Source organism: Panthera uncia, assembly GCF_023721935.1.
Source record: "Panthera uncia isolate 11264 chromosome E2 unlocalized genomic scaffold, Puncia_PCG_1.0 HiC_scaffold_20, whole genome shotgun sequence".
Classification (NCBI taxonomy): domain Eukaryota; kingdom Metazoa; phylum Chordata; class Mammalia; order Carnivora; family Felidae; genus Panthera; species Panthera uncia.
The window spans coordinates 25,518,119-25,527,732 of NW_026057589.1; the positions used below are offsets into that span (position 1 = coordinate 25,518,119).

The 9,614-nt window shown below is 63.0% G+C and overlaps 2 protein-coding genes across 5 annotated transcripts in view; one reads left to right on the top strand and one right to left on the bottom strand.

Moving 5' to 3' along the window:
- Nucleotides 1-4,828, top strand: part of CDK10 (cyclin dependent kinase 10) — a 14,093-nt gene extending 9,265 nt beyond the window's left edge. For 2 of the 3 annotated variants that reach the window (XM_049622795.1, XM_049622797.1), the window contains exons 4-13: nt 182-284; nt 424-505; nt 595-662; nt 1,839-1,891; nt 2,054-2,123; nt 2,640-2,699; nt 3,048-3,171; nt 3,263-3,402; nt 3,732-3,784; nt 4,144-4,828. In XM_049622795.1, the coding sequence (XP_049478752.1) occupies nt 182-284; nt 424-505; nt 595-662; nt 1,839-1,891; nt 2,054-2,123; nt 2,640-2,699; nt 3,048-3,171; nt 3,263-3,402; nt 3,732-3,784; nt 4,144-4,241 (851 nt within the window). In that variant the 3' untranslated portion in view covers nt 4,242-4,828. The remainder of the gene's footprint in view (nt 1-181; nt 285-423; nt 506-594; nt 663-1,838; nt 1,892-2,053; nt 2,124-2,639; nt 2,700-3,047; nt 3,172-3,262; nt 3,403-3,731; nt 3,785-4,143) is intronic. The other variant, XM_049622796.1, reaches the window with a different exon arrangement.
- Nucleotides 4,773-9,409, bottom strand: SPATA2L (spermatogenesis associated 2 like). Of its 2 annotated transcripts, XM_049622793.1 has the most exons (3): nt 8,895-9,409; nt 8,359-8,662; nt 4,773-6,840 (listed from the first exon to the last, which is right to left on the bottom strand). In XM_049622793.1, the coding sequence occupies exons 1-3, from the start codon at nt 8,948-8,950 to the stop codon at nt 5,896-5,898; spliced, it is 1,305 nt and encodes a 434-aa protein (XP_049478750.1). In that variant the 5' UTR covers nt 8,951-9,409; the 3' UTR covers nt 4,773-5,895. The 2 variants fall into 2 exon arrangements, with proteins under 2 accessions (XP_049478750.1, XP_049478749.1); XM_049622792.1 differs by having other exon boundaries at nt 8,359-9,408.
- Between the last annotated feature and the right edge of the window lie 205 nt (nt 9,410-9,614).

A 9,614-nucleotide genomic window follows, 5' to 3' on the forward strand; every position in this document is an offset into this window, starting at 1 on the left:
GGGGTTGCTCAGGTCATGTCTGGTTGCTTGGGTCCTTGTCTGCAGGGCTTGTGGTTGCTGAGTTGCAGGTCTGGTCGCAGGGGTCCTTGTGTGCGGGGGTGGGGGTTGCTGAGTTGCAGGTCTGGTTGCAGGGGTCCATGTGTGCAAGGGTGGGGTTGCTGAGTTGCAGGTTTGCCTGCAGGGGTCCCCATCAGCAGCCTTCGGGAGATCACGCTGCTTCTTCGCCTTCGCCATCCGAATATCGTGGAGCTGAAGGAGGTGGTTGTTGGGAACCACCTGGAGAGGTACGCAGTCTGCTGAGCCCGCCCTGCCCGTCCCCTCCCTGTGCTTTCCCCAAGCACAGTTTGTCCTTCCCGCAGTCGGGGAGGGTCCTGTGGCCTAGGAGGACGTGCGAGCCTCCGTGTGTTTCCCCTTTCCTTCCAGCATCTTTCTGGTGATGGGTTATTGTGAGCAAGACCTGGCCAGCCTTCTGGAGAACATGCCGACACCGTTCTCGGAGGCCCAGGTGTGAGGCTGGGGGCCGCGGAGCAGGTGCACGTCCACATTTGCGCCAAACGTGTATCACCTTAACTGATGCCTTCTGCCTTTGTGTAGGTCAAGTGCATTGTCCTTCAAGTGCTCCGAGGACTTCAGTACCTGCACCAGAACTTCATCATCCACAGGTAGGAGGGGCCTCAGGTGGTGGGGGATGGCATCATCGGGGCGGGGCGGGGGGTGCCGAAGCGACAAATGTGCCCTCATGACGCAGGGGAAAGGTGACCTGGCTTCGGTGCATTTCTCTAACTGTTCCTTGGGGCAGGATCCAGGCCCAAACAGCACCTGCTTTCCACCTGGGGGACTGACTGTGTGGACAGATCCCTCCTGGAGTCTCGTTACGCACGAGAAAATGCTACGAGTGGAAGAGGTTGGAGTGGGGGATCTTCCAGGCCCACAGCAGTGGTTTCTTGTATCTTGGAGCAGCCGGTGCAGCCCTGGGTGGGGATGGGCACGGGAGGAAGTTAGGCCTGGGCTTGCTGCCTGGCTCTGCCACTTCCTGAGGAAGTTACTGAGAGCTCTGCTACTCCAGCTGCCGGATGGCCTTCTGCTGCCCACCTTCCCTGTTTTTAAAAAGTTCTGGGACGCCCGGGTGGCTCAAGCAGTTAAGCTTCTGACTCTTGGTTTCAGCTCAAGTCATGATCTCACAGCTTATGGGATCAAGCCCCACATCAGCCTTGGCACTGATGGTGCAGAGCCTGCTTGGGATTCTTGATTTCCTTTGTCTCTGTCCCTCCCCTGCACATGCTCTCTCCCTCCCTCCCTCCCTCTCTCTTTCCCTCTCTCTCTCTAAGATAAATATTTAAAATAAATAAGAAGCACCTGGGTGGCTCAGTCAGTTAAGCGGCTGACTTTGGCTCAGGTCACGATCTCATGGTTAGTGAGTCTGAGCCCCTGGTCGGGCTCTGTGCTGAGATCTCAGATCTTCTGTCTCCCTCTCCCCTCTCTCTGCCCCTTCCCTGCTCATGTGCACATGCTTTCTTTCTCTCTCTCAAAAATAAATAAACATTACAAAATTTTTTTTTAATTTCAAATTAACAAATAATAAAAAGTTTTAAACGGGGGTGCCCAGAAAGCTCAAATGGGCTCAGTCGGGAGAGCGTGTGACTCTTGATCTCAGGGTTGTACGTTCAATCCACACATTGGGTGTGGAGATTACTAAAAATAAGTAAACTTTAAAAAGTTCCAACAGAGGATGTGGAGGAAAAGTGTTTTGAGTGTGCCTGTGACATACAATTAGGAGGCAACGTAATTACCCCATGGAACTCACTTCCCTGGGAACTAGTGATCACTTTCTGTCACAGGGACCTGAAGGTTTCCAACCTGCTCATGACTGACAAAGGCTGTGTGAAGACAGGTGGGTGCAGGGCGCTGGCTCTGTGGGAGGTGTGGCCACTTGGGCAGGGGAGCAGGTCAGTCCTCACAAGCACCCTGAAGGCTGAGGGCTGGCTCCCACACAGCAGCTCGTTAGCCCTCCCCCGGTGACCCTTGTCCCCTCGTCTTTCTGCCTTTGTCGCAGCGGATTTTGGCCTGGCACGGGCCTATGGCATCCCAGTGAAGCCGATGACCCCCAAGGTGGTGACGCTCTGGTGAGTCTGTCGGGACGAGGTGTCCCTGGTGGAGGGAAGTGTGGGGCGCTGATCAGGCCAAAGCTGCAGAAGGACCCTGAGGGTCTCGAAGCCCCAGAGGGCTGCACATACTCCTGGAGGCTGGGTCTAGGACACTTCCTGAGACAGCAAGATGACAGCAAGGCTGGTGAGACTGCCCTGCCCGGGGCAGCCGGACACCCAGCCTGATTCAGACAGAAGGGTGGGCGGCTGACACAGCTTTCTGGAGTTGCTTCTCATGTTTTTTAGAAGCACAGCAGGGTTGTGGTTATAGAGAGGACATGGAAATCGTACACCTTCTGCCATGTGTCAGCCAGCCCCCGCGTGGCATAGAGAATTCGCTGCTGCTCACAGGGGCTGTCCAGCAGCAGCTGCCGTGACCGCGCGTGCCGTCCACGTTTGCAGCACTGCGGGGAAGGGCCTGAGCTGGGGTTGGCCATCCGGTCGCCCAGGCCAGCTCTCAGGAAGGCTGACTGCAGAGTGCATTTCTCTTTGCAGGTACCGGGCCCCCGAACTGCTGTTGGGAACTACCACACAGACCACCAGCATTGACATGTGGTGAGGGGTGAAGGCAGCTCCCAGAGCCTGGGGGAGAGGCCGGCAGGGGCCGGAGCAGGGCTAGGGTCTTTGCCAGCTCCTGGTGGGGAGAAACCTGGGATCCCGAGGGGAAGTGTGAGAACACAGCTTCTGCAGCAGAAAGGCCCGGCCCTCGCCACCCACAGAGGCCATCTGGCACTGGGTCACGTTCCGTGGTGACCTCCCGAGCTCCAGCCGGTCCTGACCCCAGCACGCGGGAGGCATGTGGGGCGGCACTTGCCCTCAGCGGCTCACGTCAAAGTGGCACTCGGCCGAGGTGTGTGGCCGCAGCGAGCCGGTGCGTGAAGTGAGGCCCGCTCTCCTCTGCAGGGCCGTGGGGTGCATCCTGGCCGAGCTGCTGGCTCACAAGCCCCTGCTCCCCGGCACTTCTGAGATCCACCAGGTGGACCTGATTGTACAGCTGCTGGGGACACCCAGTGAGAACATCTGGCCGGTGAGTGCCTGGCCTCTGCCCTCGTCACCCCCCGCCCAGGCCGGCTTCACCTGCCGCGAAGCCCTGCGGCTTCACCTCCCGCTTCCCGCAGGGTTTCTCCAGGCTGCCGCTGGTGGGCCAGTACAGCCTGCGCAAGCAGCCATACAACAACCTGAAGCACAAGTTCCCGTGGCTGTCGGAGGCCGGCCTGCGCCTGCTGAACTTCCTCTTCATGTACGACCCCAAGAAAAGGTGCCGACCTCGCCTGCGGGCAGGAGTGGGGACACCTCACACCCAGGCCCTTTATAGGGGGATTTTCACAACACAGGCCACGCTGCCGCAGAGAAGCCCCCGGACTCAGGCGCGGAGGGCCAGCCGCTCAGTTTGGGTGGTCTCTGCCCACCCAGGTCACGGAGCCCGTTCTGAGTTTCCCATCTGTTTCTGGGCCCCAGTCCCCTACTTGCCACTCACCTCTTGTCGTTGGGACATTTGAACCAGAGGCCGCGGAGCCGGGCAGGTGTGAGGGACACTAGCTTCAGTGGCATCTGGGGGTCCTGTTAACAGCAAGGCCTCCTCTCCAGGGCAACGGCCAGAGACGGCTTGGAAAGCTCCTACTTCAAGGAGAAGCCCCTGCGTGAGTCTCCCAGACCCCCACCCCCACCCCCACCAGGCTCCACAGGTGGCTTGGCTTGTGGCCCTTGTAGTCCAGGGTGGGGTGTTGGGGCACGGCCTCGCGGAGCTGCTGAAGCCCCTGAAGGGGTGGTGTGGTGGGCTCCGGGTGGAGCCCAGGTGGAGGGTGGGCCCTGGGCGGGCAGGGGCTGCCTGCTGAGGCCGGTGTGGGTGCTTGTTGGCCACACAAACTGTTCTCTGATGGGAGCAGAGGAAGACGCAACCCCAGGGCCCATCACAGATGCAGAGCGGGGTTCTCAGACCCGGAGCGCACTCTTCCCCCATCCCCCGCCCACCCGGCGCTGAACGGCTCTCTCCCTGCAGCCTGCGAGCCGGAGCTCATGCCCACCTTCCCCCACCACCGCAACAAGCGGGCTGTTCCGGCCACGTGTGAGGCCCAGAGCAAGCGCTGCAAGCCGTGACCGTGACTGGCGGGAGGTCTCTGCGGTCCGGGCTGACGACGCTGCTAGGATCCGGCTCACCCTTTGACTGACACTGACCAGCTGCTCCAGCTGACTGCACCCCCTTCTCCAGAAGAGCAGGGTGGGTGCACCCGAGAAGGGCCTGACACTCAGTCTGGGGACCCATGGCCACGCCCACAGTCGGCCCTCTACAGCCGTGCAGAAGCTCAGGCCCTCACTTCCCAGGAACAAAGGGCCGCTGGGCCCATCTCAGTGGGTGTTGCTAGCGTGGGATGGGCAGACCCCCCACATGGTTGCCTGCATCCCGTCCTGGGCCCCAGGGTCTGTCTGAGGCTCTGGTAAGCCCCCCCCCCCCCGCCCCCGCCCCCGCCCCAGCAGCAGGGCTGGTGACACTCAGATGGGAAGGAGGGGTCGGGTGTGGGTCACATCCTGCCTGATGGACTGGGGTCTGGGCCCTGTCCCTGCCCCCACACTGAGGCCCAGACGGGAAGGGGCATGAGTGGGTGCTAACAGAAGCTCAGAGAGATGAAAGTTTTTCTAACAGACGTGAACAGGTTCAATGTCCTTTAATGAACTTTGGGTTCTGACTCATGACATGAAGGTGGTTCTCTGAGTGCTGGGAAGGAGAGGTGGGACAGACAGACGGGCAGAGTGCCCAGTGAGGAGGGGCCAGCACAGAAACAGGCACCTGTCCCCTCCAGTCCTGTGGGTTAGTATGTTCTGGGACCCTTCCCCCCCAGGAAAAGGGGTTCCGCCTGCCTGCGCCCTGAGAGTCTGTCTGAGCAGGTGGCTACTCAAGAGCCTGGCTCCCATCTTTACCACTGGGCCCAGGGTGAATGATCAGGTGGGAAGCCTGTGCAGCAGAGAGCCCCAGCAAGGTGGCTTGTGGGGTGCTGATTGCTCAGAAGCCCCATGTTCCACCTGGAAGCGAGTGGCACAGCCTGTCCGGGCCCCACTTGCTGCCTGCCTCCCTGCTCTCTGGACTCCTCGGGACCCTGCACACTCTGCTGTGAGATCGGATTGTTTCTCTTCCACGTGTGGGCCCAACTTCCCAGCCCAGCGATGACCAGGGCACGTGGGTTCGTCTCGGGCCAGCCCTCGGCTCGTTCCATCGGCAAGAGGCTAGGTCAGCCACGTACCTGGCAGAGCCCCTGGGCTGGTCACGGTGGTGCTCAGGGGCCCACGGTGTCACCTGCGGGCCTCCAAGGGCACCCCTGTGAGGGAAATCTCCCTTGGGCGCTCAGAGGGAGGCAACGTGTCCTGAACCACAACTTACAGGGATAGGTCAAGAGCTACAGGCTGGGTGCTGGGCCCCTTCAGTGGGTTGGGGGAGGGGTGAAAGGAGGGAGAGGGCCCTTCATGGGAGTAGGCATGGTGGTGAGACGCTGACACAAGCTAGACTCCACCCAGCACGTTGGGACATAGTCCGGAACACTGGGAGCAGGGGGTGGGGAGCCGGCCAGCCCCAGGCAAGAGCTTTCCATGGAAGGCAGGAGCCCATCTCCTGCTTTGTGAGGCCTGGATCCCCCACCCTGCTGTGCCCAGGAGTCCCCGGGGGGCAGGGTGGCCAGGGCTCAGGCCTGAGGAGTGATGAGGCCCAGAGAAGCACCACGGAAACTCTCTGGAAAGCACTTGACCCAGGGCCTGGCTGGGCCTAAGGTCGGGCCCCGGGCCCATCATAGAGGAGGGTGTCCACCTGTGCACGCTGCAGCCAGAGGCGCTGCTGGGTGTCACCGAGCAGCACACGAAGTGTGTGACCTAGACGGCAGGCAGGCAGGGTGGCACAGTGCGGGGCGTGCAGCTGGCGGCACGTGTCACAGCACAGGGTGGGCAGGGCACCGGGAGCCAGGCAGCCGTGTGCTTGGTAGCCGGGGGGTGGGGGGCTGGGCCCGTACCCACGCTGGGGGCTGACCCGCCCTGACCTCCCAGGGTCTCCGGGCCTGCTTAGCAGCTCTTGGCGCAGCGACAGGAAGGAGAAGGCGTCCGGCTCTGGCTCCGGCTCCTCCTTCAAGGCCCCGTACGGCGGGCTGCTGGCCTGTGGCAGCACCTCAGCCTCCCCTAGTGGCTCCCAGGCCCCTCCCCTGGCACCCCACAGTTTGGCGCTCTGTCCCCAGAGTGGAGGCCGGCAGGCCAGCTCTGGGGGAGGGGAGTCGGGGCCCGGCGAGGGCCCCCCGTACAGGCTGGCCTCCTCCGAGCCCTCGTCCTCCTGCAGGTCCCGGTATAGGTCCAGCTGCGTCTGGAACACGGTTGGGGAGCCCCGGGGGGGCAGAGGCGGTGGCTCCTCTTCCCGGGCCAGCCGCTGCTGCAGCCAGGCCACGCAGGAGGCCACGTCCGCGCTGGCCCGCCGGGCCTGCAGCAGCTCCTCCGCTGGCAGCACGCTGGTCCCCAGCTGGGCCAGCACCTCGCCCAGGATCTCACACTCCAGCCGCAGGGCAAAGCAGCCCAGGGCTACCTGCACCAGCTGGCAGGCGGGTGGCAGGGCAGCCATCGTCAGGCGGTGGTTGTCCCTGGGCACGTAACCCATCTTCTGGAAGCTCTGGATGAGGAGGTCCTCCGAGAGGGCACCTTTCAGCACGTGCACGTAGCCCCCGGAGAAGGTCTGCGGAGGAGGGTCCCGGTCACCAGCAGCCCACACTCACCTCCATTCTGGCCTTGGCCGGCTCCAGGGGCCACCAGCCTCACCCCAGAAGCGGGGCAGTTTCGGGCTGTGCTAACACGCCCATGGGAGGAGCTTCTCAGCAATGCGTGCTAGGGCCCACCTCCCGAGACCCGCTTTAGTTGCTGGGGCCGGGGAGGGAAACAAATCTCACTTCCCTCGGGGTCTCCTCCACCTCCTGTCACCCCCGGGGCTTTGCTGAGATCTGGTCCTGCACAAATAGGGGTGCTTATCTGCCCTTCCGATCAGGTGGCCTCCCCAACACGTCCTGAACTCGCCTTTGCACTTGTCTTGGAGAGCCTTTCCCGTGAGACCGAGGCTTAGCCACGCGTTTTATCCAGCTGTGCTTGCCACCACGTGGGTGCACCACCTGTACTGTGGGGAGGCTCCACTGTGCAGCTGGGCGGAGAGCCCGGGAACGCCAGACAGGAAAGTGCCTCCCGGGTCGCATTTTTTGAGGATGACGGTCGTGTGGGTCTCCCGGTCCTAAAATTCTATCACTCTGGGATCCTGTCAGCATTCCTCTGCTTCTAGCTGAGGACGACACGTCCCGCAGACTGAGCACTACCGCGTGCAAGCATCGTACTCAGGGCTCACAACAGACCTGGGACTGGCTTATTCTTGTGTCCGCTTGACAGACGAGGAAACCGGTTCAGGGAGCTTAGGTAACCTGCACTAAGCCACACGGCCAAGAGGAAGTAGGACCAGACTGCAGCCAGGTCTGACCGACACTGAAGTAAGGGTGCCTCCCGCCCCGTTATCCGAATGGAAAAGCCCTTGAACTTCTGACCAGCAGGTGTCCCCATGAAGCAATAAAGCTCTAGAGCTCACCCTTTGAGAGAGGGGGGAGGGGCGGGGGAGACAGAAAAGCGGCCGCTGCCATGGCAACCGGCGGAGGTGGACTCGCCCACGTGCCCAATGACATCAGCACCTTCCTACTCTTCGAAATTAGCTTTGAGGGCCAAATGCCGGCCCCCTCAGCAGGCTGGCAGCTCACCTACAGGGGTCAGGCCAGCCCTGGACACAGCCTGCGTACCTGAACGAGTGGTGGACTTAGTCCAGACCCCCAGGGTGTGCAGGGTCCCCAGCTCGTGCCTACTTCATAGGGGATACACCCGCCCAACACTCCTCTATAAATGGGATCATGGAGGGATTAGGGTGATCATGCAACCTCAAGTTCCTCTCGTGCACCTGTCCTAGGATTTGTGCTACAGGAGCCGCGGGGCCACTTTGGGGAGAGCAGTGATTCCAGTTTTGAGGAGCAAGGATTCCGCCCCGCCCGACCCAGAAGGCAGGCACCCAGGGTGGGTGGTCTCCACCCACACCATGTTTTCAGCCCTGCGAGTGTCCAGGGGGACCTTGGCCAAGAGCTGCCCCCAAGGCTTCCAGGTTCCCCCAGGGAACTCTGACCTCGGCACAGAGCATCCTGGGTAGGGGAGCCCTCTCGGCCCAGTGCCCTACCTTGATGGTGGTGAACTCCTTCCTCCAGGGTAGCAGGTACAGGTGCACGGCGGCCAACTCCAGCAGCTCGAAGGCGCGGGCCAGGCCGCGCAGCGCGGGGGCCAGGTCGGCGCGGCCCCACAGGCCGTCGGTGAGCAGCGCCAGCGCGTCGTCCTGCAGCGCCCCGTGCAGGTCGAAGTCTTCAACCAGGATCTGCCACAGCACCGCGCGCAGCGATGGGTCCCCGCACACGCCCGCGCGGCCGCGCCGCAGCTCACGCTCCAGGCACAGGCGGTAGTCCTCGGACAGCGAGCTGCTGCCCATTCTGGCGGGCGGGGGTCGCGTGTCAGGAACCAGAGACCTCTCCCCGCCAGTTGTGCGCCCCCCAGAGCCTCCACCCAGCATCCACATGGTCCCCCCCGCAGCCCGGCGACCTCGTCAGCTGAACGGACCCCAGGGCCTACAGCACCCCGCCAGCTGCGTCCCCGCTCCCGAACAGAGAGACCCCGCCTCGCCCACCAGGGAGTGCTGCGGAACCCCGCGAGCGACCGCACTACCTGCGGGTCCCCACCTCTCGGCTCGGAGCTCTTCCGCCGCCTGCGGCTCCGCCCATCGGCCTCAGCCGTGACGCTCGGGGCGGGGCCTGCTCGGGGCACAGCCCCCTCTGCTAACACGGGCGGGGCCGAGCCGGGGGGCGGGGCCTTGTGCCGCCCAGCTGAGCACCTGCACCGCGCACCTGTACGGCCAGCTTCCCCCTCGTCTCCCGTCTACCCACGGCGCCGCCAGGGCCGTTGGTGGCCGACCCTGGGCCGGGGCTCAGGCGGGCACAAGAGGAACGGTGCGTCCCAGCAGCCGCTCCCTCTGAGCCAGGCGCTTGGAGCGCCGGCGCCCCTCGAGCGGCCCAGCTCCGGCCCAGCGCTCAACCAGCACACAAGGAGGTGAGCTTCGCCGTGGTTAGAACAGCAGCCTCGGGTGGGCGGGGCGGCCTCAGTTTCTCCGTGGGCTCACCTTCCTGGTGTGTGAGCGCGTCATCTGGGGGTCCCTGAGGCGGCATGAAGGTCCCTTCCTGACTAGGCCAGCGTCGTTTCCAGGCCCCTGAGCCGAGGCCGGCGAAGCTCGGGTCTGATCCCGGCCACAACTCCCTGGGGACATTTTTTCTTGCTCTGCTTTGGGCTCCGCTCAGCGCTGAGGCCACTTGGGTGGACGAGGGATGGGAGAGATTTGATCCTTGGGAGTCCCAGCTCAGCGCAGGGAAGGTCTTCGGTAGACCTCCCTCC